The sequence below is a fragment of the Syngnathus scovelli genome, chromosome 11 (genome assembly GCF_024217435.2).
Source record: "Syngnathus scovelli strain Florida chromosome 11, RoL_Ssco_1.2, whole genome shotgun sequence".
Taxonomy (NCBI): Eukaryota; Metazoa; Chordata; class Actinopteri; order Syngnathiformes; family Syngnathidae; genus Syngnathus; species Syngnathus scovelli.
In genome coordinates, this window is record NC_090857.1 from 12547104 (window position 1) to 12572917 (window position 25814).

The following is a 25814-nucleotide window of genomic DNA, read 5'->3' on the forward strand; positions in this document are numbered from 1 at the left end:
GATTTTCAGAATAAAAAAATCATCTTGTGCTTCAACTCCAGTAACTTTAGCACTGGGAATGTTAATACCGGAAACACCGCGACGAAACAAGTCAAAACTTGTCGGCGCCAACTGAGAGCGAGCGAGCAGAAGTAAAGATGGCGGCGTTGCGAGTCGCGTCACTTTCGGGCAACGGGAGAGCCCTCCTGCGTACCTCGAAAAGCATCACCACGCCAAAGGTAGTCGAACCGGAGCGTGTAAACTAGCCCACGCTGTGCTTTCACTACAAAGTCTTGGTAACTGTCGTCGCACGGGGACGGAGACCCTGGCTACGAGTACAAGCTAATGCTAACGCGGACAGCAGTCAGGTGGTGGAGACAAGGTCACCCGCGTCATGTTGTATTATTTCAAATCAATAACTTGTAGTTACTTAAGAATGAAATGACATCGAGTTGTAAAGCCCTATCGGATACAGGCAGTAGTCATGTTGTCTAGCATAAACCCGATTAGGCTTTAGATTGTTACACCTTTGGCCACACTAGAAGTACATTCAAATGTTTAACCGCTGTTGAGATGCGGTAGGAATTCCGATATTCGTGCAACGGTCCTCTCGCCATACATTTGCCACCTGTTCGAGGTGCTGAGCCAATCGGTTGTGTGACGCGCAACCGGTTAGCATTTCAAGAATTAAATGTACTTCCGGCTCAAAGACTGAGCAGACTTCCGTTTTTTTCCGCCGCAGCGTTTATCCAGGCCCTTATTATTATTATTATTATTATTTTTGCTGCATTCGTGCGAGGTGGGAAGTCGGACTTTAACGACTTCGGACTAGAAAAAGTGCACACCTCTTTAGACTGGGAGTTCGGAGTTGTCGAGAAAGAAGACATCGAGCTCAGCCACAAACTGTAATGTGACGTTACCCTTTCATGAAAGAAAAAATGAACAAGTTGTCAACACTGACTGTGCTTTTGTTATCGAGCAAATTGTTGTACAGCACATGTATGAGATTGCTTTGCCCGCAGGCCAACATGTCCTTGGCCAGCCTGCCTCGCGGCAAGAAGGTGGCACTGACCACACTGGGTGTGGTAGGTGCGGGCACCGCCGCTGTGGCCCTGGCCTTGCACCAGTCCGTCAAAGCCTCTGACCTAGAGCTCCACCCGCCCAACTACCCCTGGAGCCACGCCGGGCCGCTGTCGTCCCTGGACCATGGCAGGTTAGGGGCATTCCTCACACACGCTTGACACCATGCATGCATCCTCCTCTGAGTTTCCAAAGGCATGCCTGCAATTAGGGCCAAGAGTTTGTTGTAGTCATATGATCATAAGTCATCCTGATGTGTTCATTTGAAAAAATTATTCCAACCGCAATCGTGTAAACGATTCTCAGGCAGAAATAATACTCCAACCTAAATGTAACTAAATGTAATGTTCAACTGGTTATTTCACTATTCTTTTGTATTTGTAAACCAGTCTTTAGCTATTTTTGTGTGTTCAAAATGATTTTCGCAGTTAAAAATCAATTAGTACAGATTTTATTTTAGATTTTTTTACATACAGTAAACTAACTGATTTATGAAAAGTTGATGAGGTAAAATTGTTTTGCTTGTTTTTGTTTAAAACATGTCAAATTACTTAAGAAAAAGTTAAATAGAAATTCTTACAATTTAGTATCATCAATTGTTTAATGGATGTATTTTTCTATTCTGTACAGAAAATGATGAGTATTCTCTATTAAATATAACACCTTTAATGTTTGAGGAGAATTTTTTTTTTTTTACTTTACAAGTCATTCAAAAGTTTATAAATTTAAAAAATGTTGAAAACATTGTTTTGGTTGCCGTAAATAATTGAACAGGTTATCGAATAAAAGTAATACAATATTCAATGTTCATATTGAATGATTTAGTTTGTCAAACTGTGATAATGATTATTCACATAAAACAATTCTGCTATTTTTAAAAAGGACCAGTGCACTTTAATCCACTAGCTTTAGTGTGAAATGTCTAAATGAATGCAAGAAATGTTCTTGGACCCTTAGCCAAGTGCATATGGATCACTTTGTCCAAAATTTGTATGTATGTGTGTGCGCGTGCAGTATTCGCCGGGGCTACCAGGTCTACAAGCAGGTGTGCTCAGCCTGCCACAGCATGGAGTACCTTGCCTTCCGTAACCTCGTGGGAGTTTCGCACACCGAGGATGAAGTCAAGGCCATCGCTGAGGAGGTGAGTGCCATAATAATCATGCTGCCAAAATTCAAGATGCCACCATCACAGGAATGAACTGTTTTCTCACATTCGGACTCCGTTTTTGCAAGCAAACCTTTTTACCCCCCACAATTGAATGTCGTGCCGTCCATGTTTCTGCACGGTAATTTTTTGCAGATGCACGTCACCACTTACTTCTGCGGCTAGCTTAGCTTAGCATTGAGCGCTACCTGTGAGCATCGACACGGAACAATAACTGAGCATGCAAATGCCACGAGATGGCAAAAAGCCTCAGCGCTGTGCATCTTGCATGAACACGCGCCTAAATCCACGTCGCATCAACTGTGTTGAGCAGCTACGTTGTCCCACGCAAAGCAAGGACCCTCCTATTGCTAGTGGTGGACAGCATAGTGGCTTCCAAAAGTGCCATGACATCACTCAAGGGCAAACTAATATGCAGGCTTACGTCGAAAGCTCGCTTAAGCTGTGAAATGCCCTGACAATGACTTTAATGTAGCAACAAATTTGGAACCTGGTTGATGGCAATGGTGCCCAAGTAATGTCTATCACGATGGCCTCTGCACAAAAAAAGCACAACAAATCAGTCGGTTTGAGGAGCGCGGATATCTCCGATGGATGTCGATGGAAAGAGCGCACTATTGTTTTATCTGGCAACTGTTTCACAGTCGCCCCCTGCCCCCCTCAGGTGGAGGTGGTAGACGGTCCCGATGAGACTGGCGAGATGTTCACCCGGCCCGGCAAGTTGTCTGACTACTTCCCCAAACCCTACGCCAACTCAGAGGCGGCCCGCGTGGCCAACAATGGCGCCCTGCCGCCAGACCTCAGCTACATCGTCAATGCCAGGTACCAAAAATGCCTCGGATGCGCCTGGCTGCTCACTCGTCATGCATTCTGGCACTAATATTGGGGTCCGTCTCGGGGGGTGGCTATGCGCAAGATGAACCATTTTGGGTGGCCGGCTCATATATGTACACGGCACGACGCCAGTCGTTCGCACGAGCTTAATAAAGCTTGCGGGGGGCTGTCTGTTAAAATTCCGCCCTTTCCTTTACAAATCCTCCCAGGCACGGTGGTGAGGACTACGTGTTCAGCTTGCTGACGGGCTACTGCGAGCCCCCCGCCGGCGTGGCGGTCAGGGAGGGTCTCTACTACAACCCCTACTTCCCCGGACAGGCAATTGGCATGGCGCCGCCCATTTACAACGAGATTCTGGAATACGATGACGGTAAGATACGCCATGTTACAGATGTACGCAAGAAACAACAAATAGGCCACATTAGAGGTACAACGTATTAACGAAAAATGATGAGTATAGAAAACATAAACGTGACATAAACACGTAGCGTTTGAGGTGTGCGTGGCATGCAAGTAGCAGATGTCATCTGCCCTCTGCTCCTTTGTACTCCCAATTTGTCTGTGAAGTTGGAATAGCAGCTGGTAGACAAGCTCAAGTGTCACGTGCACGGTTTATTGATGCAATGCTAATTGCCAGATTAGCTGGATACGAGAGAACAGTGATGCAAGTAACATGAGTGATACATTTCCCACGTGTGCACATGAAACTTGTCAGTATTTGCACATGGAGACAGACGTGGCATCTCAGCGGTGGCGTTAGAGCTGCGCAAAGCGTTATTCCTTAAAACTGCCTTCATAATAGTAATGGCACAATTAAACCAATAGAAGGTCAGTGATAACCAATCACCCCCCAAAATACTTTTGAACATTTGGTAGTACAAGTATTCTGCAAAGAATGCCATAAAGGATGCTGAATTGAAGAGAATGCGAAACAAGCGCTTCAAGGACAAATTCCTGTTTAGTAGGCTTTACCATTCGTCCGTTAAAAACTGAGGACCTAAAAGGGCACGAGTCCCTTCGGGGATAAAAATAATCATGATTGTATCTAGCGATGAGGTGGACCCCTCGTTTTTCAGCGACTGTGGGGGCATATCTTTTCAACGTGAGGCAAACATAGACATGGAAAAGCACAAAGATGCTGTTTTCACAGGGACCCCTGCCACCATGAGCCAGGTGGCTAAGGACGTGTGCACCTTCCTGAGGTGGGCGGCGGAGCCCGAGCACGACCAGCGCAAGCGCATGGGACTCAAGGTCGCATACACGCACGCATGCACTTGAACACAATACATGTGACAAATCAGCAACGGTTCTTGTTTTTGGTGCAGCTGTTGATGGGCTCAGCCATCCTGGTGCCACTCCTCTACTACATGAAGCGACACAGGTGGGCCGTACTCAAGAGCAGGAAAATTGCCTACAGGCCGCCTAAATAAGGCATGGGGCGTGGCCACGCACGCAAGCGCACCACACACATAAGCATCTTTCCATCATGTTTATTACACAAAGCAAGAAAAAAGGTAAACTCGCTGCTGCGTGTCAACATTCAATGTTTTTTTTGTTTGGTAAACACTTGACAACCATGTGAGAATCCTGCCTTTGTTCTACTGTACAAAATAAATTATATCCAGAAGCAATCTCTGTTCAATCCATCAGTAATTATCAGACATGGAAATCAAACCAAACCCTTTAAGCAAAACACTTCCGTTAGAAAAGTTATGTAAAAAGAAAACAAAAGTTAGATTAGCAACTTGCGACCAAAAGGCTGAATGCATTTTTTGCATACGCAAGTCCGTCTCGTCAACTTTGAGAAAAATTTGCTGTCACAAGAAAAATCTTCTACTTTGGCTCCGGGAATATTGAATGCTGTTGTTGCATTCAGCTCAATCCAAACAAATTCGCTATATGAATAATTGGCTCAAAATACCACCCGAATGTCACCTTGGTCAAGTTCAAAAGCTCGACACTTGCGTACGCATTCATCCCTCATTTACCACCGGAGCCCAACTAACTATTTTAGCTTTGGCGTGAGCTCAAAAACTGAATGGTTTTCAAGATGGCGGCGCGTGCACACGCAGCGGCCACTCTCTGTCCCGCCAGTACGGTGATTTGTTCGTTTAATGAGTGTTCGTCCGAGAATCTTATGTGTTCGTCTCGTCGTGCTGTGTCGTGCTACAAGTACAGCAGGCAGGTTCTGCTCGACATCGGCAGAAGTGGGCTTTGTGGTGTTCTGGACTTTGAAGCGGCGACATTAAAGGCGCTCAGACTGCTACGTCCTGAAACGTCGCCGACCTCGCCCGCTATTCCTCCCCCGGTTGGGAAGCGTCGGAAACGGTGTGCGAGGAGGCAGAAGAGGGGCAAGCGCGGAGGCGTCCGGGCCAGGCTGGCGGCCAACCCAGCTCGCCCGGCAGTGCCTTCCATTCTTCTGGCGAATGTTCGATCGCTGGACAACAAAATGGATTACGTTCGCCTGCTGAGGTCTACGAACCGGACGGTGCGGAACTGCTGTGTGCTCATGTTCACTGAGACCTGGTCGACTGTCAACATTCCGGACTCTGCCATGCATCTGAAGCGGCTAGCGTGCTATCGGGCGGACCGTGCCATTGTACGAGGGGGAAAGTCGCAAGGAGGTGGAATATGCGTCTACATCCGAGAAGAATGGTGCCACGACTCTGTGGTGGTATGTAAGCACTGCTCGCCACTTGCGGAGTTTGTGATCATCAAGTGCCGTCCTTTTTACCTGCCGAGGGAATTTACCGCGATTTTACTAGTCGCGGTGTACATCCCGCCTTCCAACATCGAAGGCGACAGGATCGCGGCGCTTGGCGCTGTCAGTGAACAACAGACAGCGCAGCCTGACGGTTTCACCATCTTCGCTGGAGACTAATCATGCCAACCTGAAGTCTGTTTTCCCGAGGCTTCACCAGCGTGTTACTTTTCCGACACGTGGAGACAGCTTCCTGGACCTGGTCTACTCTGCGCATAAAGGAGCTTTTAAAGCCACCCCCCTCCCCCATCTTGGGCTTTCTGACCATCTCACCGTTTTGCGTTTGCCCGCATACAATTGGTAAAGGCATCCAGGCCGGTTCGAAAGCGGGGTTGGGTGTGGCCTGAGGGTTCCTCCGATGCCCTTCGTGACTGCTTTGGCACTACTGACTGGGACATGTTTAAGCGGGCGGCCACCTACAACGATCGGACGGACATAGAGGAGTATGCTGACTCTGTTTCCTCTTACGTCGCGAAGTGTATCGATGATGTGACTCGCTCGAAATCCGTCGTCAATCGTGCGAACTGGAAGCCGTGGCTGACAGGGGCTGTCCTCAGACTGCTGAGGGCCAGGGACAAAGCTTTCAGAGCAGGGGATAAGGCTGGCTTGAGGACAGCAAGGGCCGACCTGTCCCGGGGCATCAAAGAAGCGAAAAAGGCGTTCTCTTGCAAGTTCTCCACCCACTTCAAGGACAGCAAGGACGCACGTAGCCTTTGGCAGGGCATTCAGACCATCACGGACTACAAGCCCGCGCCGCGGATCTGTGAGGGCGACATTCGTCTGCTGAACAATCTTCACCGATTCTTTGCTCGCTTCGACGCCCAGAACAGCACTTGCCCGCTGAAGACCACTTCCCCCCCCACATGAGCAGCCTCTCTGCCGACGGAGTGAGGAGGGCGCTTGCCGCTATTGACACCCGTAAGGCGGCGGGCCCTGACAACATCCCGGGTCGTGCGCTGAAGGACTGCGCTGGCGAGCTGTCGGGTGTCTTCACGGCCATCTTTAACGTTTCCCTGCAGCAGGCCATTGTCCCTTCGTGTTTCAAGGCTGCCACCATCGTTCCTGTGCCGAAGAAACCTGCACCGTCCTGCTTCAATGACTACCGCCCCGTGGCCCTGACGCCCATCATCATGAAGTGCTTTGAGCGGCTTGTCATGGTGCACATCAAATCCGTTCTCCCCCCCACCATTGACCCTTTCCAGTTTGCGTACCGTGCCAAACGGTGGTCCTCTGAGGATGCCATCTGCTCTGCCCTCCACTCGGCCCTCACCCACCTGGAGAGAAAGGACTCATATGTGAGGTTGCTGTTTGTGGACTTCAGCTCTGCCTTCAACACCATTGTGCCGCAGCGACTCATCTACAAACTCGACGAGCTGGGCCTCAGTGCCTCCCTCTGCGACTGGCTACTGGACTTCCTCTGTCAGAGGCCTCAGGTGGTGCGTGTTGGCGACAAAATCCCCGCCAGCATCACGCTCAGCACGGGGCCCCCTCAGGGCTGCGTGCTCAGTCCACTGCTCTTCACCCTGCTGACGCATGACTGCACTGCGACCTACAGCGACAACCGCATAGTGAAGTTTGCTGACGACACGACTCTGGTGGGTCTCATCAAGGGGGACGACGAGACTCGGTACAGGTCGGAGGTTGACCTTCTGACCACGTGGTGCAGGGACAACAACCTCCTGCTGAACGTCAACAAGACCAACGAAATCGTTGACTTCCGGAAGGGTCAAGCAAAACACCAGCCGCTGATCGACGGTGCTGTGGTGGAGAGGGTGAGCAGCACCAAGTTCTTGGGGGTGCACATCAGTGAGGACCTCTCCTGGTCGGCAAACACCGCGTCACTGGCAAAGAAAGCTCAGCGCCTGTACTTCCTGCAGAAACTCAGGCGTGCATGTGCTCCTCAGGCAGTCCTGTCTACATTCTACCGTGGCACTATTGAGAGCGTCCTCTCCAGTTGAATCGCTGTCTCGGGTGGTGGCTGCACTGACCAGAACTTGAAGGCCCTGCAGCGCATAGTGAATACGGCTGGTAAGAATATTGGTGCTTCGCTCCCCTCCCGGAAGGACATTTACACCTCCCATCTCACCCGCAAGGCAACCGCGATTTTGAGTGATGTGAGTCACCCAGCTCACTCTTTGTTCGACCTTCTGCCCTATGGGAAGAGGTACAGGAGCCTGCGCTCCTGCACCACCAGACTCGCCAACAGCTTCATTCTCCAGGCTGTTAGGAGCCTGAACTCGCTACCCCCTTCTGCGTAGCGTGCTGCACTTTTGCGCTATTTTCTGGAATGTCTGCTGCACGCTCACTTGCTCCTTTTTGCTCATTTATTTGTTGTGTTATTTATCGTTATTTATTCAGCACGCTGTTTACTTGATTGTCTATTGTGTGCCATGTCTTGTCACCGTGGGATAGCAGGGAACGAAATTTCGGTTTCTTTGTGTGTCTTTAGCATGTGAAGAAATTGACAATAAAGCTGACTTTTGACTTTTGATAGCTTTCCAAAACAATCTTTTGACTGCCAGACTTTTGTGATGCCAAAGTGTGAATGACTTCAGATGGGTGAACCTGGTTCCTAGCTCAATAGTCAGTATGGACCCCAACCTGGAGAATTACTTTCACTCTTTAGATTTGAAACAAAAAATTACTTCGCAACCATAGTATTTCCAATGCATGATCATTACAAAACATAAATTAACACCCCCCCCCCCCGTGTGCCCTTAACATTCTTCCCGGAGTTTTCACAGAAATCATCAGTTAATTTGTCCTCAATAAGTAAAAAAAGTGAGCACCCCACCCCCTCATTCCAAGAGCCTTGCAAGAAGATCATCTGGTCGCTCCTTCTCCGCGCTTTTAAGTTTGAAGGGATCATTTGAGCACTAGAACGACCCCCCCCCCCATTCCAAGATCCTTGCAAGAAGATCAGCTGGTCGTTCCTTCTCCGTGCTTTGAAGTTTGAAGGGATCATTTGAGCACCAGAACGGCCTCCGACCCGTCTTGCTTCTTTGGGTAAAGTCCATGGACCAGGTGGTGCTCTCGCCTCAAGAAGGCATAGAAGTAGTCCGACACCAGCAGCATCTGAAAGAGCCACACGAAGGTTTTTGTACCTTTAATAGTGAGTAACGACAGCTGTTTGAAGTCCAAGTACACAAGAATTGCTTCCAGTCCGTCTGCCCAAAATCATTAGCCCGAGGCGGAGGTGTAAAGCCAACTGTGTGCATTTCCATGGGAGGGAAGAACAAGAAACTGCCTACATCAATTTGTCTCCAAGTATTTGTTTGAGGTATTCTCCATTCAAACACGTGCTTTTCCCCACACAACACTCAAAAGAGGAAAAAAAAGCCATATAGCAGGAGAAGAAAACCGATGGGAGAGAAACAAGTCAGGGTCTGGGACAAAACTATCGAGTTGGCGAGATTTTGAAAAAGTGACAAAAGTTTGACCTGAGCGACGTTGAAGACCAGCATGGTGGAGAAGTAGAAATTAGCGTTGGCGCTGCCCGTATAAATCCACAAGTGCCACAAGACTGGAAAGAGCGCCGAACACGTCAGCAGCACACAGGACACCAGGGACACGTTGTGAAGAACTGCAAAGGGCAAAGCATGGCAACTTGTGATAGATAGCGGGACACCGACGGGAGGCACCATCACACCTGACTCACATCTGGCGAGGTGACTCCAGATGGGCAGGAAGGCCATGTAGAGAGCCACGTCGCCCACCGTCGGGTACGACTTAAAGATAGAGATGATGGCCAGCTGCATGAAGATCAGGAACACCGGATGCTCCCTGAAAAACGTACAAATGTCATTCGGCAGCCCGGTTTGTGGTCTCTCCGCTGTGTCGGAGGAGGACTCACTTCAGCTTGATGGCCAGGGGGGCGGTGTAGATGAAGACGTTGATCTGGAAGACGCAGAGGAAGAAGAGGCGGAAGTGTTCGAACATCTCTGCGAAGAAGTACCAGAAGAGTCCGATGTTGGGCGTCAGGTCTGGAACAGTGAGGCTGGAAACAAACGCGGCGGGGCGTCACTGTACTTTCACCACCATTTGGAACAATTCTGTTCCGTGGCCTATATGGTTGTTTTTACGACACAATGTTCAGCGCACGGTGAGTTTTGTCATCTGAATCTCAAGCCGGCACCGCACTACTCAAGTTGCTCAGGTATTTGTACTTTCAGATACTTGACCGCATACTCACATGAAGCCATAAACGGAGGGCACAAAGTCCCACGAGCCCAGCAGGAAGAAGGAAAGGCCCACTGTCACTAGAAGGCTGCCTAGGTACATAAAGGCGTACTGTGCCACGAACCACCAGAAACTCAGACGACACGCGTTGACGGGGATAAATTGGTGCTGCACACACAAAGCAACCCAGGAGTTTTGCAGTCAACCAGTTGAGGAGAGGTGGGTCGCCATCTAATGGCAGAATAAGCTGCTCATTACGACTCGGGATCTGTCGGCGAGCTTACCTGCATGAGGTACAGCAGAGCAGCAGTACATAGCGTGAGTGGGTAGAAGCTCTGGTACGTGGCCAAGGCCAAGAAGACTGCGCTCAGCAACGTGTTCCCTGCCCACAAAAGGAAAGGGATGAGACCCAACCCCCTTGCACGCCACGCCAGATTAACTCGGCCGCCTCACCTTTCACTGTGGCCAGGATGAAGAGCGACATCACGGCGTTGTTCAGGCCACATGTGGACTTGGCCACGCAGGACAGTATGCTCAACGGGTTCAGAAGGTAACTGCAGAACCAGAGCACATGGAACATCCTGTGCATCAAAAAGACGATGGCTTCTTCTTGGCTTTATTTTTGGGGGGAAAAAATAATTTGTGGGGGCAAAATCAAAATGTTTGCTCCCTTACCGCTGATATGAAATACAGTCAGATCATTTGACTCTTGTCCTAAATTTGGCTGTATAAGTGCGTTTTGCTTTTTCATTGGATTGGTACTCACAACATGGCCACCTTGAGGGGGATGTAGTGCATCTCTTTGGGGCTTCGAACCAGCTCGTGACAATCGGCGGGGTAGCGCTCAGCTTGCAGAGCGAATTTCTGCTTCCTGAACTGGAAACACGGTTGGCATGTGTCGGCGGTTATTGATAGGCCGGGACGATTTTTCATTACGGCCATGTATGGTTGTTTGACTTCCTCACCACTTGTTTGTTGTAGTCCTTCACTGCGTGGTACAAGGACACGGCTACGATGATGTCGGCCAGCTGGAGAGACACCGAGCAGCTCTTACTTTTAACCTTTGCACCTTAGTCTACTTTAAAAGTGCTCATGGTCATGTATTCTACACCCGTAATTTCCTGAAATTCTACGCCTCACCATGTCTAACAGTGTTATAATGAACGCATGTTACTTACGATGAAGGTAACTTCCGCATAGTCCACAAGAAAGTGGAAGAAGTAGATGATGAGAGGGGTCTAAGTAAGACAGAAAAAGGCGTTTATCCATCATCGCTGTCATGACAATCAGTTCAGGAGAACCAATACCCACGTGCGCGTGCACGTGTTCAACCCCCTCACCTCATGAAAGACATCTCCCTCATATGGTGACACTCCCAAGTCCAGTAGTGCCAAACCTTCCACCACTACAAGCCAACAAAAAGAGGGTTATTATTGTTTTAGTGTGATACACTTTTTTGCAGCAGTGTTCGGTCTGTAAAAAAATAGTGAAAATTCTGACAACATTGTGTTAAACTCTAAACACCAGGTTTTTAAATGATTAATCTGATCAAATCAGTTGTTTATTAATTTAATAATTGACGTTGGACCTCTAAACAGAATAACTATAATTATGTCGTGTCCACCGAGTACGAGAGGTGTTTGGAGAGCTGGACACTTGTGACGTCACCAATACACATCAAAGTTGTGAAAGTCTTCCGGGTATATGCGCTAAGAAAAGGCATATTCAAAACTCCAAAGTATTGATGCTCGTTTTTTATCATTACTCACTTTAGGGACATTGTTTTTTCGCCAAACGGGACGCAAAATCAATAGTGACTTTAAAGGCATACTGGCTTTCATTGCGGAACACAGGAGGGATGCTTCAGCAGTGTAACTCAGCCCCTAAACGATCCCCTCAGAGTGTCCGCCAAGCTCACCTCTTTTCCAGGCGGTTAACGGGGACGCAACCTCCACCCTCTCGGCGATCCAATGCGCCAAGGTGGACCTAAAAAGAGCTGCACGAATGGTGACAGCCACGATCAGCAGGAGAGTCAACGGAGCCGCCATCTTGACGTTAAGGATTAGGCTAGGTGCACGCTGGGAAATGAACAGATCCACGACAGTCACAGCTTTTGTTTAATTGTACAGAGCGGAACTAAGGCGAAAGCTAACATTTTCAGGGGGACATTTAAGTGTGGGCTCAAAACTTCAACTGACGGGCGAAATATTACGATACTATATATAATCAAAACGCAATCAATTCGTCGTAAGCATTTAATATTAATCGTTGTATGTAACACAAACTATATGACAAATCGTGACGGTAAAATAACGTGGGTAACTGGATATAATAATAATTTATTCAATTTATATCGATGACAAATTTCAAAATGAACGCTGGAACCATTATTTTTTTCCCTCACACCCACAGAAGAGATAAAACATGTTATATAATACAATAGTCTATTCGACCAATTGGTTTCAATAGTTTCAATCATTTCAATAGTCGGTTGTTAGTGATTATGCAGTGCAGTGTCGCCCCTCTTGACGCTTTACGCTGAAAAGGCGAGCGGGAAGCCCGCCCGTCTTCCGATTGTCAATGTGACATCACATTTCATTGCGTTTTTCCTTTTCGTTTTGCTTCTCAACATTTGTTTGCGTTAGTACCATGGCGGGTTTGGAGCTGTTATACTCCTGCTGTGGCGACGCCATCTCGTGTCCGCAGGACGCCGTCGTGTGTTTCGTCCACTGGGAAGTGGTCAAAAGCGGATACAAGTGCCTCGGCTCCGGGGACGAGGTAAACGCACTCTTTAGTGGCTCTTGAGCGTGTCGTTTCACCTCGTTTTCTTCTTTTTGTCTACTGACCATAGACGCATATTCTTCACTAACCGGTGCTCGTAGGCTGCGAGCCAAATGCTTAACGTTACAAGTCACGCGACACCGTCGCCTCTTTCAAGGAGACATGTTTAAAGGGTTTCATTATCAGGTTGCAGCTGAAGATAAAAGTTGAGCATCAAATTATAACGTGATCAATTTCACCCCCCAAACACCCCACTTCACGTTAGATGAGTCCAGGTCGGTGATTACCAATCCACTAGCCACTGCACACATAACGTAATGCTACATGCTTATGGACAAGATGCAAGTTTCTCAAAATTCTTGTCCGCAATGCCCAGAGACGTATTATCGAGAGTCGATGGCCTGTTTACGCTTTGATTACAAGGACACTCGTTTGGAACGTATTTGAGACCGGAAGAGTCTCAGAAAGAAGTGCAAAACGGGAGAAGGGCTTCTGTCCTCTTTTCGTCGTTTTCATCGTTTTTGTTTGTTTATTTGACAACTTTTATTCCGAACATTCAAATACACAAACAATACCGAGCTTCCCGTTTGCTTTCAGACAAAATCCCTGCGCAAAACCAAATGAAATTGAGGAAGCAAAATAAACACGGAGAGAAAAAAAAGAGAGGAAAAAAAGACATTCGGAAAGGAATGAGAAGCATAGTTTTGTAGCTCTCACCCCTTTATCTATGCATACATAGGTACACGCACAGTAGCATAGCATATATACACCTATATGTATCCATATGTATTCAACCGCACAAATATTTATACCTCCATACACATATACCCACAAGTATACACGCACACACAGGCACAATCTATGATCTTTAGTCCTTGTACCCGCTAAACATGTTTTTGTAAAAACAATTTAAACTGGTGGATATTTGGACTTTGCTTGAGTTCCTCACTTAGACTGTTTCATAGTTTGACCCTGGTTATAGATATACAGAAACTTTTTAAGGTTGTTCTTATGTTTAAGATTTTGAAGTTATGATTCCCCCTTAGCTTATAACCTCCCTCCTGATTCCTAAATAAGTTATAGATATTTTCTGGTAGTTGTTTTGCTTTTGCCTTATACAAGATGATTACTGTTTGATAAGATACTGTCAGTGAATTTCAATAGTTTAGATTGTATGAGAAGTGGATTTGTGTGTTCCAAGTAATTTACTTTATGAATAGTCCTTATTGCTCTTTTCTGCAGGATGATAAGTGGCTGTAGTGAAGTTTTGTAAGTATTTCCCCAAACCTTTCTCTTTCTATTTGTTTCGGGGTTGGTCAGGCGCTGAGCAGCGACAAGAAGTCGGAACTGCTGCCGTCGGGCTGGAGCAGTAACAAGGAGATCTACACCCTGAGGTACGCCTCGGAGCCGGGAGACGCTCAGCTGCTGCTCAAAGCACTGGTGGTCGACTCGGCGCTCGTCTTCAACCTCATGGTGAGTCATCAGCCTTGTGCGGAGAGATTTCCAATCGGGCAAGTCATGCGAACATGAAAGGACAATAAAGCAGAAGATTCAATCTTTTTTTATCTAATTTTTTTATCTAATTCTAATGAATCGTAAAAGAAACTTGACAAGTAAATTGAATAATTAATTTGACTCAATTACTCCTAATTGGAAGGTGTTTCTTTTTTTATGATATTTTTTGCCACCGTTTGTTCTCTGAAGCCCAGTTTTCTAACCACACTCGGCACTGGATGAAGGGATTGATTAATAAAGCAAACTAACAAGACCCATTTATGATCAAATTATTACTTGGATCAACGTTTGGAGCTCTTGTTTAACTTGAAACTGTCCAAATCCTCCGAATGAAGAATGAACATTTTCTGCCAATTTTCGACGAATATGACGAACGGACCGACGAACCCAAATCGTCGTTAATTTAGTTTAGTGTCCATGAAAATGAACGTCCTGTTTTTCAAGAAGCGATTGATTTTTGTTTTTTTTGGTAAGGGGGGTAGATTTTTAAATCAGGAACTTTCAAGTAGTTGTTGACAAACGCTCGGAGCTGTGACTGATGTGGTCGCTTGTGTGTTTGTGAAGAACCGCAGCACACAGCAGAGGTCGGACGTGATCGTCAACCTCAACGAGCACGTGGAAGCCGGCCACTTGCGCACATTCGACAGGTGAGTGCCCAAGGATTTGTTGCTATAGCACCATCTGCAAATAATGTTTTTGCACATTGAGAAGGAGTTGCTCTCGAAGATGCAGAAGCGCATCGCTGATTCTCCGTTGGGAACACGAGAGGGGCCATCCAGCCACCGCTTTGTAAACATTCCAACCTTTTTCTCCGTAGACGTTTTGCTCTCGTTTTTGGTGTTCAGAGTCTACAAGGACGTGGGTGGCCTGGCGGCGGCCGTTCGCTCTCAGCTGCTGCCGTCGCGGGACAAACGCACGCAAGCGGAGTGGACGCGCAGGCCAGACGGCCGCGACGATGACAACCTCCGCGACTCCACGCGGGTCCCTGACAGGCACCCGCGACATGCTGCGCAGCCGCACTGGTATGAACCAACCGGCCGGCCGACCGACCGACCGCCTTGATCGCAAGTCGCCGTGGTAACAAGCATCAGGACCGAGTCGTGCTCACCTGTGGGGTTTTTGACCAAACAGCACTTTGGCAAAGTGTTGTGGCGGCGTAGTGCCCAAGAACCGTCCATCCCAACCCGAGTCGAGGAGTTTGGTTTAGACAAAAGTAGCACTCGGGCACCAGCACTAGTGCCTACATGGGTCGGCGAGTTTGGCTTGAAGAAAAGTGGTGACTCTTCGCCATATCGAGCACCGGTGCGGACCCAAGTTGTGGAGGTTGATTTTGACAAAAGAAGCAGCCCAGGACATCACTTTGAATTTTTGCGTAGTTGTACAATGATGCGACAATTTTCCAAATTTCCTGCACATTTCCACACACCTTTGTGGGGATTGCCACAAGTTCCTCTCCTGTTGCTGTGCTGATACTTAGGGTGTATTCAGACCAGAAAAGTCCTTGTTTGGTCCAGACCATAAGCGGGCTTAATTTTTTTTCGTTTGGTGCTGTTCCTATTCAGACTGTACATGTTGCAAGCGAAGTATATTTTGTAAACACACCCATGCTTGTGACGATCTGTGCTCCCATTGGACAGGAATGACCAAGACGGCACACAGAGCACAGAAAACATGCGAGGCCTACGCGCATGCATTCCTGCTCCGCATATTTGTGCTGTTGGTTTGAATCTATGCTGTTTGTATTCACACCTAAAGCGAACCGCACCAGAGTTCATTTGGAAGCAACCCGAAACCACTTTAAGAAGTGAGTCTGGGTCCGTTTCTTTAATCCACACCAGGATTTGTTTGCGTGTATTTACACCTGCACAAATGGTCCGGATCAGCGTTACAATCTAACCCTGGTTCGTTTAAAGTGGACTAAACAGTCAGGTCTGAATACAGTCTTGGTTGCAACACGGCGTGGCGTGTGTTTTTCAGGCCCGAACCCATGGCGCCGCCATTCTCAGTGGGAGGCGCCGATCTGGATCCTTTGGGGTGAGTCACACGCTTGCCGCATCACACGCATTTTTCCCTTTTCTGGGTCCAAATTACTCATTTTCTTTCCTGAAGTCGCCAAACAAACTTGCGGTCCAATTCTTGAGTGCAACATTTACCGTTGTGGCAAGACGCGTGCTTTTCACTTTCTCTGCCTCCCGGCAGGTCGGCATCAGGTGGCGGCATGATGGCGGACCCTCTGCGAATGGGCTACCCCCGCTCAGGTTTTGACCCATCTGGTGGCATCCCGGACATCCTGCCCCCTGGCGCGGTGCCACCCGGCGCCCGCTTCGACCCGTTTGACTCCGTGGGACGCCGCCAGCCCGGGTGAGATGTTCCGTCTCACTTGCTCACGCGCGTTGCCTGGCCAGTGTCGTGTCTCACAAAGCTTGGTCGTGTTCCCTCAGGCCCGATCCGGACCACCTTCCCCCGCCGGGCTACGACGACATGTTCATGTAGCCGCTTCCAGTCCTCTAGCCAATCAGAGTCCATCTACTGTTGCTCGCAAAATCAGGAAGCGCTGCAACTCGCCAAAATACAATTTGGAATTGGGAAGAACTGAAACATGTCTTTGGTTTGACTCTCTCAAGAAACGTGGAAGGAATTAGGAAATAACAGGGGAGGCCTTTTTGAGACAATTTTTGGCAGAAGAAAAAATCCAACAATCTAAAGAAACAAAGTGACTAAAATCCCTTTTTGTTGTTTCCTTAATGCTTCGGAATTACAAGCGGAACTTTTCAGTGTTTGACAAAACGTTGACCCTTTTAGTGCTGTTTAGCTTTTCAACGGAAAAAAATCATCATTAGGTGTTTTTTTTTTTTTTTTTTTTTGCATAGGATCTTTTTTTGAATGTCAATAACTGCAGCTCATGTTGTAATGTCAACATATTTTTGCAACTCTTCAAACAGCTGATCATTAAACATGTGAGATACTCAAATGTCAAATATCTGAAAAATGTCCTGCTCCAAAAGGCAATTTTTGTTTCATAGTCGCGAAAGTTTGTCTTCGTTCCCACAGGCTCGTCAAATCCTGCAAAACAACATGACAGCAACGATCGTCAAAACCCCGAGAAACAAACAAAAACTATTAGTGAATATGCTTCTCCCTCTGGCGCTGGGGAGCGCGACTATATCTATTGCAGCTTTTTATAATGACATCCGCCTTGGAGGTCCAGCTTCTTGTGCCTTTTGTCTCAAGCCAACTGGCTGTATGGACAAAAATGTTCCGGATCAGGTCTTTGGCGTTCGAAACAATCTAACGGGCGCAGCGAACAACCTCTTTTTGGATGACAGCCCCCAACATTTCTTGTCCTGTCGAAACAGCTCAAAATGGACAAAAATGCCCCGTTTACCAATTTGACGTTTTTGCCCCAAATCTACATTTTTTTCCACATTTTGGTCCAAATTTACTTTTTCTTGTCCAAGGGCCACTTTTGCTTTTGGCCACATTCCACATTTCTTCACTTGAGCAGGAATGATGACAATGTCTTCACATTTTCCGCCTCATTTTCAGCAAATTGTTGTACCAAGACTTAAATTCAAATTCGGCACTTTCTTCATTTTTGCATCCCAAAACTTTATAGCCAGCATCCAGCTTTCCTTCATTTTTGCCTTGCAGAGGACAGATGTAGAAATGGACGGGCATCCTTTGTTAGCACCAAATCGCTGCGGTCGGTGGGATCACTCGGCCGGCAAAGCAGGTCCCTCCCGCTCGGTCCCAGATGATTGGTCTTCGCCTGCGGCAAGCTGCTTCATCCTCATGTTGACGGAGCCGTAGGTCCGCTTGGGCCGGACGAAGGGCGCCCGGCAGTGCGAGGGCGAGACGCCGTGGCCCCGGCACATGAAAGCCAGGAGGAGCAGCGAGAGGAAGATCCCTCCCAGGGTGAGTAGCCCCAGACCAGCGATGATGCACTTGTCCAGGTGCGAGCCCAGCCGTGCATAGTACAGCTCCAGCTGCTCCATCTGCCGGGCCGACACGGTGTCACGGTCCACGTGGGCCTCCCTGGGGACGATGTAGGCCACCAGGACCAGTGCCACGCCACTCACCAGCAGCGCCACGGCAAGAGCCAGGCCCGTATCGGATGAGCTCTGAATACCGCCACCGTCGGGGACAGTCAAGTTGTCGCCGGAGCCCTGGACCACCTCATCATCATCAGCACCAGACGGAACTGATGAATCCTGAAGGGGGACAAAAGTTGATTCACTTGCTTGTGGTCCCAATACTTTTGTCCAAACCCCAGATTTTCTGGCCTCTTGACGCAACTTTTATTTCCAGCGGACTCTACAGAACATTACTTACTGTGAGCCTGTATCTAACGTGACCCTGTTTCTTACTCTCCTTACCTTTGTCTTAACTTTTGGTATCCACTCCAGCTGGCGTTTTTACTGTGACACTACTCTTGACTTTACTGTCTTCCAAATGGGACTGCTCTCCTTATATCTGTCCTGACTTTTTTTTACTGTGCTAACGGGAACCCATTCTGCTGTGACTTTACTCTGGACCTGAGGATGTGTTTTGACTGACTCTCGGCCTTAAGGGAGTAATCTTTCTGCATCAGCTATGATTCTATTTTTGTGATTTTCTGCTGTGTGTCTATGCACAAAACATGAGCTTACATCTGTCCTACCTTTTTGTCTCTATTTGTACTGTGCTTATGGGAACCCATTCTGCTGTGACATTACTCTGGACTTATCCATGCATGTGTTTTGACTCTGCCTCATGGCCTAATCTTTCTGCATCAGCTATGATTCTATCTTTGTGTTTCTCCGCTGTGTGTGTCTATGCACGAAACATGAAGGAAGAACCTTGCAGCTTCCCGAGGTGGTGGTGAAGCCTGTCGCCTCTTGGTGGCGTTCGTGGTCGTGCTCGTAGGAAGCGTTGCGGAAGCCTCGGCCAATGTCGCTAGCCTTGTTTGGTAGTTCGCGGAGCTCTACGAGGTCAAACGATGAGTCCATGGAAAAGCGATTCTGTCATTGTCGCTCGTCCGATCAGCATCTTCCTCACTGGACACGATGACATCAACATCACTGTCATTAATAACATGAAAACGCAAACAACAGCTCTTTATTTCTCGCCATTAGTTCATGTCAACAGCGATTAACTTATTTTTACACTTACAAACATGTCATCGGAGTTATTTTAATTTATACTTAAAGATTTGACACGACTTGCTTTTTCAAATTTACTTTCTAGCTTGCCGCTCTCAAACGTAGTATCTGTCCAAAATAACGTAACATTAGGACGCCATATGGAAGAGGTACCACACAATCTCACGAAACGACCACCGGTTCACCATTCATGCGCATGCGCACTAAGCGAATGATTCGCGCGACCTTGTGGCGACGTTCACTTGACTCTACGTACACGGACGCGTAGCGTCTGACCGCGCCTGATGAGCATCTAATTCAGACGTGGATCATTCAGTCAGACGCCGAATCGGATGACGACCGGAGCATGGATAAAGGAGGAAAAGCATGAGGAAGCGGAGGAGGGCACTTACCTGTCGACAGGCAGGAGCGGAAGATGGATGGACGACAGAGAATGAAACCAGTGGGGGGGACGAGCGCGGAGCAATGCGCAGGCGCACAAGAGGCAAATGTCGCACTCTAAAGTGGCGTGATCGGCCGCTAGAGGACGGGCTCGCTCACTAAGGACGCTGAATCCCCAAAGCGCTCGCATGAGCCCCGATTGTATCATCAAAGTCCATCCATCCATCCATTTTCTGAACCGCTTAGTCCCCACGGGGGTCGCGGGCGTGCTGGAGCCTATCCCAGCCGTCATCGGGCAGTAGGCGGGGGACACCCTGAACTGGTTGCCAGCCAATCGCAGGGCACACAGAGACAGACAACCAATCGCACTCACACTCACACCTAGGGACAATTTGGAGTCTTCAATCGGCCTACCAAGCATGTTTTTGGAATGTGGGAGGAAACCGGAGTGCCCGGAGAAAACCCACGCGGGCCCGGGGAGAACATGCAAACTCCACACAGGGAGGGCCGGAGGTGGAATCGAACCCGCACCCTCCTAACTGTGAGGCGGACGTGCTACCCAGTGCGCCACCGAGCCGCCTGTATCATCAAAGTGTAATATATAATTTTAAACGTGTTAAATTGTCAAAATACAGACCCTTCCTCTGGGTTCAGAAGAACTCTTGTTCATGGTTTGTTGTTTTGGGACAACCCTAGTTTCAAATCCTACCATAACCCTACTTTAAAACCCTAACTGTAGTTTGAAACATGGTTATTTTTTTACAAAAAAAAGCCTTACTACATATATATATATATATATATATATATATATATATATATATATATATATATATATATATATATATATATATATATATATATATATATATATATATATATAAAACTTTTCCTCACCCCCCGTGGGTGGTCTCTTTTTTCCCTTCAAGCTCGGGTCCTCTACCAGAAGCCTGGGAGCTTGAGGGTTCTACGCAGTATCTTTGCTGTTCCTAGTACTGCACTTTTCTGGACTGAGATGTCAGATGTTTTTCCTGGGATCTGTTTCAGCCACTCCTCCAGTTTGGGGGTTACTGCCCCTAGTGCTCCAATGACCACAGGTACCACTGAAGTCTTAACTCTCCAGGTCTTCTCCAGCTCTTCTCTGAGCCCTTGATATTTCTCAAGTTTCTCATGTTCCTTTTTCCTAATGTTACCATCATTTGGGATGGCTATGTCAACCACAACGGCTTTCCTCTGCTCTTTGTCCACCACCACAATGTCCGGTTGGTTCGCCATTACCATTCTGTCTGTCTGGATCTGGAAGTCCCAGAGGATCTTGGTCATTCTCTACCACCTTTGGAGGTGTTTCCCACTTGGATCTTGGGACTTCCAGTCAATACTCTGCACAGATGTTCCTGTACACTATTCCAGCTACTTGGTTATGGCGCTCCATGTATGCTTTACCTGCCAGCATCTTACACCCTGCAGTTATGTGCTGGATTGTCTCAGGACCTTCTTTGCACAATCTACACCTGGGGTCTTGTCTGGTGTGGTAGATTTGGGCCTCTATTGCTCTGGTGCTCAAGGCCTGTTCTTGTGCAGCCAGGATCAGTGCCTCTGTGCTGTCCTTCAGACCAGCTCTTTCTAGCCATTGGTAGGATTTCTGGATATCAGCTACTTCAGCTATGTTTCGGTGGTACATCCCATGTAGGGGCTTGTCCTCCCATGATGGTCCCTCCAGCACCTCATCTTCCTTTGATGCCCATTGTCTGAGACATTCACTGAGCACGTCATCCGTTGGGGCCTTATCCCTGATGTACTTATGGATCTTGGATGTTTCATCTTGGATCGTGGCTCTCACGCTCGCTAGTCCTCGGCCTCCTTCTTTACGGCTAGTGTACAGTCTCAGGGTGCTGGACTTGGGATGGAACCCTCCATGCATGGTTAGGAGCTTCCGTGTCTTGATATCTGTGGTCTGTATATCTTCCTTTGGCCACCGTATGATTCCTGCAGGGTACCTGATTACTGGTAGGGCGTAGCTGTTAATGGCTAGGGACTTGTTCTTGCCATTGAGCTGACTTCTTAGGACTTGCCTTACTCGATGGAGGTATTTGGCTGTGGCTGCTTTCCTTGTTTCCTCGTCAAGGTTGCCATTTGCCTGTGGAATTCCAAGGTATTTGTAGCTGTCCTCAATGTCTGCTATTGTTCCTTCTGGGAGTGAGACCCCCTCTGTGTGGATTACCTTTCCTCTTTTAGTCACCATGCGGCCACATTTCTCAAGTCCGAATGACATTCCGATGTCAGAGCTGTAGATCCTGGTAGTGTGGATCAGGGAGTCAATGTCCCGCTCGTTCTTAGCGTACAGCTTTATGTCATCCATGTAGAGGAGGTGGCTGATGGTGGCCCCATTCCTGAGTTGGTATCCATAGCCCGTCTTGTTGATTATTTGGCTGAGGGGGTTCAGTCCTATACAGAACAGCATTGGGGACAGAGCGTCTCCTTGGTATATACCACATTTGATGGTCACGTGTGCAAGTGGCTTGCCATTGGCTTCAAGTGTGGTTTTCCACTGTTTCATCGAGTTGGCGATGAAGGTTCTCAGAGTCCCATTGATGTTGTACAGCCTCAAGCATTCAGTGATCCAAGTATGTGGCATTGAGTCATATGCTTTCTTGTAATCAATCCAGGCAGTGCTCAGGTTGGTACGTCTAGTTCTGCAGTCTTGGGTGACTGTTCTATCCACCAGGAGTTGATGTTTTGCTCCTCTGGTATTTTTACCAATCCCTTTCTGAGCAGTGCTCATGTATTGATCCATGTGCCTGCTGATCTTATCTGATATTATGCCCGACATCAGCTTCCATGTTGTGGAGAGGCAGGTGATTGGCCGGTAGTTGGATGGGACTGTACCCTTTGATGGATCCTTCTGGATCAGGATCGTACGCCCTTGGGTTAGCCATTCAGGGTGAGTCCCATCCCTTAGCAGCTGGTTCATTTGTGCTGCCAGGCGCTCATGGAGAGTTGTAAGTTTCTTGAGCCAGTAGCTGTGGATCATGTCAGGGCCTGGTGCTGTCCAGTTTTTCATTCCTGAGACTCTTCTCTGGATGTCTGCCACTGTGATGGTTACTGGGTTCTGTTCAGGGAGCTTGCTGTGGTCCTTTCTCAGAGCCACCAGCCACTGTGCATCCTTCTTATGTGATGCCTCCCGCTCCCATATATCCTTCCAGTACTGTTCAGTTTCCAGCCTTGGTGGGTCTGCTCTGCTATTATTCCCCTGCCACTGAGCGTACACTTTCGCTGGTTGTGTTGTGAACAACCTCTTTATTCGTCTGGCTTCATTCTCTCTTGTGTACCTCTTTAGGCGGCTGGCCAAGGCTTGGAGTCTTTGTTTGGCAGTTTCGAGTGCTTCAGGTATGGGCATATGGCTGTATTTCTTGGGAACTTGCTTTTTCATTGCACCTTTCTGGGCCTCTGTCATTTGGCTCACTTCTCTCCGTGCTATCTTGATTTTGGCCTCCAGCCTTCTCTTCCATGGTGGGCACTGTTGTGGTCGCATATGGTCATTCTTCTTGTAGCCAAGCATTTCTAGGATCACTGCTGCTGAGGTGTATATCAGCTCATTGGTTTCAGTGATGGTAGCCGTAGGAATTGTTGTCAATGCTGCATTCACATCTTCTAGGAGACTTTCTGAGGGTACTTCACTTAGCCTCTGCAGTGTGTATCTAGGTTCCCGAGCATTCATTCTCACCGTGATCTTGTTCTTCAGGTCAGTTGCTGCCTCGTTCAGCTTGATTGTGCTTATTGGGGTTTCGTACCCAATCTCTGGACATGGATTTAACTCGTCTCTGACCTGGTGCTCTGGTTGACTTTCGCTATGGCATTTGTGTTGTATCTCATCAATCTTGAGCTGTGATAGCAGGTGCCGTTTATGGATATTGGAACATTGAGCTACTAGTTTCTTGGCCGATAGTGTTGACTGTGGGTATCGAAGTTGCCATTGTTCCCGCATTCTCCGCATGTAACCCCTCTCGCTCGGGTTGCTGGAGTAGTAGCATTCCAACAGATCCTTATTCTCGCATCTCGCCCATTTTTGTCTTGTTCCAGTCGCCCATTTTTCATCAGGGTGCTCTGGTTCCCCAGCACCTGACGCAGACCTTGTTTGTCCGTGCGACGTCTGAGCCGGCATGTCTTTCGTTTCTTGTACTCTCATTATCTCTGAGGTAGGAGGTATCGTTAAGGGTCTTGCCTAAGGACCCACACTGACTGTTGGTAAGGTAATCGCTCATTGCTCATATTGTGCCCCTGCCGGGAATCGAACCCGGGTCTCCCGTTTGTAAGTCAAGTGACTTACTGATTGAGCTAGTGTTGGATTTTGTCCACAATTTAGGGAGCGCGTTATCTGCGCCTCACGGCAAAAGCCTTTGCCAATCATCTGTTATCCAATTTACTCACTGCGTGCTCGTTTGATTTCTTCAGATTTAGGAAAATGCAAAGACACTGAAGCAGAAATTAGACTTAGACAGATTGGTTGAGTTCAATCACAATTCTTGTTCAAAAAGCTCTGTTTTCAGGAAAGTGCAATACAGCGCTGGGCCCTTCAAGAGCGGAAAGTCTCCATTCAGAAAAGGCAAAGTCCAAGGTTGTTAGATCAGTTTTATATTCAGTAGCACATTGTGGGCCGGGATTGATGGGCGATGAGTCTTCGGGGTGGGGCAAGTTCGAAGGAGAGTCTGCTTCCATGGGAGTGGTGCTGGTTATGGACGATTCGGTGTGTAGGTGGGGGGTGGTTGGTGTGTGTGTGTGTGTGTGTGGAGGGGGCTGTTGTCTTCCATCCCGTCTCTCGGCCTTGGCGATCATCTTTGGCCGAGTTCTCGGGTGGGGGCTGTTGTCTTCCCTCCCGTCTTTCGGCCTTGGCGATCATCTTTGGCCGAGTTCTCGGGTGGGGGCTGTTGTCTTCCCTCCCGTCTTTCGGCCTTGGCGATCATCTTTGGCCGAGTTCTCGGGTGGCTCCTTCTGGCACCTGCTGGTTTTATCTCCACGTGACCTTCCTGTGAACATTCTCCTCCAATCTTGGACATACACTATCGTACCTCATTCCTTCACTAGTCAGCCGTATACATACATTATATATAAAAAAAAAAGGCTGCTTTTATGGATATATATATATATATATATATATATATATATATATACACACTATACACTTAGCGGCACGGCGACTAATGGTCGCCAGCAAATGTATTTTGTAGTCTCGATTGATGACTTATGTTTGGTATTTATTTATTTATTTATTTATTTATTTATTCATTCAATAATTCAATACTCCGTCGAAGCATCCGAATCGACATCCGACGCCGAAGCAGCAGACGCGGGCGCAGGAGGCGGCGAGGCACCGACACGGACGCCCCCGCCGGGGGCCCGCCTGGTCCGGATGGAGGCGGTGGAACTCCGCGACGAGTGAGGGGTCGAGGATCCAGCGACTCGGCACCCAGGAGCGGTGCGAATCATTGTACCCCTCCCAATCGACGAGGTACTGGAGCCCGCGTCCACGATTCCGCGACCGGAGCAAGGAGCGGACGGTGTAAACCGGCTCTCCCTCGACAAGCCGGGGCGGAGGAGGAGCAGACGCTGCAGCCAAGAGGCTCTCAAACACGGGTCTCACCCGAGACACGTGGAACGTGGGATGGACCTTCATGGAGCTAGGAAGGCGCAGACGAACAGCAGATGGGTTAATTACCTTGCTTATGGGGTAGGGACCGATGTAGCGGGGCTCTAGCTTGCGGGGTTCCGTGCGCAGCGGCAGATCCCGCGACGAGGGCCAAACACGCTGTCCCACGCTGTATGACGGAGCTGGCGTCCGATGCCTATTGGCCTGGCGAGCGTAGCCGGAGACAGAGCAGAGGAGAGAGACCCGAGCCCTCGCCCAGGCCTGATGACAGCGGCGCACACAACCGAGGGCCGACCAGCACGTCGCGCTCTGCTCCTGGTGGGTGGTTGATAACCAAACACACAATGAAATGGTGAC

At 48.3% G+C, this 25814-nt stretch overlaps 4 protein-coding genes across 7 annotated transcripts; 2 read left to right on the plus strand and 2 right to left on the minus strand.

Moving 5' to 3' along the window:
* The first annotated feature begins 52 nt into the window (after positions 1-52).
* cyc1 (cytochrome c-1) lies at positions 53-4689 on the plus strand. Its single transcript, XM_049734207.1, has 7 exons — positions 53-218; positions 1002-1192; positions 2074-2200; positions 2889-3046; positions 3268-3428; positions 4209-4309; positions 4384-4689. Exons 1-7 carry the CDS (start codon positions 138-140, stop codon positions 4486-4488), a joined length of 924 nt encoding a protein of 307 aa, XP_049590164.1. The 5' UTR covers positions 53-137; the 3' UTR covers positions 4489-4689.
* Positions 4690-8293: 3604 nt separating this feature from the next.
* pigu (phosphatidylinositol glycan anchor biosynthesis, class U) lies at positions 8294-12100 on the minus strand. The gene is made up of 12 exons (XM_049734206.2): positions 11917-12100; positions 11339-11403; positions 11177-11236; positions 10964-11026; positions 10765-10874; positions 10452-10552; positions 10283-10380; positions 10012-10166; positions 9673-9816; positions 9478-9602; positions 9260-9402; positions 8294-8894 (listed from the first exon to the last, which is right to left on the minus strand). Exons 1-12 carry the CDS (start codon positions 12044-12046, stop codon positions 8781-8783), a joined length of 1308 nt encoding a protein of 435 aa, XP_049590163.1. The 5' UTR covers positions 12047-12100; the 3' UTR covers positions 8294-8780.
* Positions 12101-12232: 132 nt separating this feature from the next.
* psmf1 (proteasome inhibitor subunit 1) lies at positions 12233-17272 on the plus strand. The gene is made up of 7 exons (XM_049734208.2): positions 12233-12776; positions 14100-14252; positions 14859-14941; positions 15140-15316; positions 16272-16328; positions 16494-16655; positions 16736-17272. The coding sequence occupies exons 1-7, from the start codon at positions 12648-12650 to the stop codon at positions 16785-16787; spliced, it is 813 nt and encodes a 270-aa protein (XP_049590165.1). The 5' UTR covers positions 12233-12647; the 3' UTR covers positions 16788-17272.
* tmem74b (transmembrane protein 74B) lies at positions 17018-20386 on the minus strand. Of its 4 annotated transcripts, XM_049734214.2 has the most exons (4): positions 19828-20386; positions 19133-19330; positions 18374-18505; positions 17018-18289 (listed from the first exon to the last, which is right to left on the minus strand). In XM_049734214.2, exons 2-4 carry the CDS (start codon positions 19280-19282, stop codon positions 18008-18010), a joined length of 564 nt encoding a protein of 187 aa, XP_049590171.1. In that variant the 5' UTR covers positions 19283-19330; positions 19828-20386; the 3' UTR covers positions 17018-18007. The 4 variants fall into 4 exon arrangements, with proteins under 4 accessions (XP_049590171.1, XP_049590168.1, XP_049590169.1 ...); XM_049734211.2 differs by having other exon boundaries at positions 17018-18505; positions 19828-19945; XM_049734212.2 differs by having other exon boundaries at positions 17018-18505; positions 19133-19354; positions 19828-19921.
* Positions 20387-25814: the final 5428 nt, after the last annotated feature.

What these genes read in the sequence shown, in the direction of transcription:
- cyc1 (XM_049734207.1), top strand. Translation starts at nt 138, where the DNA reads ATGGCGGCGTTGCGAGTCGCGTCACTTTCGGGCAACGGGAGAGCCCTC. An exon ending in AAAGCATCACCACGCCAAAG is followed by an intron (nt 219 to 1,001) that starts GTAGTCGAACCG and finishes CTTTGCCCGCAG; the next exon opens with GCCAACATGTCCTTGGCCAG. An exon ending in TCAAGGCCATCGCTGAGGAG is followed by an intron (nt 2,201 to 2,888) that starts GTGAGTGCCATA and finishes TGCCCCCCTCAG; the next exon opens with GTGGAGGTGGTAGACGGTCC.
- psmf1 (XM_049734208.2), top strand. Translation starts at nt 12,648, where the DNA reads ATGGCGGGTTTGGAGCTGTTATACTCCTGCTGTGGCGACGCCATCTCG. An exon ending in CACTTGCGCACATTCGACAG is followed by an intron (nt 14,942 to 15,139) that starts GTGAGTGCCCAA and finishes TTTGGTGTTCAG; the next exon opens with AGTCTACAAGGACGTGGGTG. An exon ending in CATGCTGCGCAGCCGCACTG is followed by an intron (nt 15,317 to 16,271) that starts GTATGAACCAAC and finishes TGTGTTTTTCAG; the next exon opens with GCCCGAACCCATGGCGCCGC.
- pigu (XM_049734206.2), bottom strand. Translation starts at nt 12,046, where the DNA reads ATGGCGGCTCCGTTGACTCTCCTGCTGATCGTGGCTGTCACCATTCGT. An exon ending in CCCCTCAAGGTGGCCATGTT is followed by an intron (nt 10,553 to 10,764) that starts GTGAGTACCAAT and finishes CTGGTTCTGCAG; the next exon opens with TTACCTTCTGAACCCGTTGA. An exon ending in CCCTCCGTTTATGGCTTCAT is followed by an intron (nt 9,817 to 10,011) that starts GTGAGTATGCGG and finishes GTTTGTTTCCAG; the next exon opens with CCTCACTGTTCCAGACCTGA.
- tmem74b (XM_049734211.2), bottom strand. Translation starts at nt 19,282, where the DNA reads ATGGACTCATCGTTTGACCTCGTAGAGCTCCGCGAACTACCAAACAAG. An exon ending in CCACCTCGGGAAGCTGCAAG is followed by an intron (nt 18,506 to 19,132) that starts GTTCTTCCTTCA and finishes GTCCCCCTTCAG; the next exon opens with GATTCATCAGTTCCGTCTGG.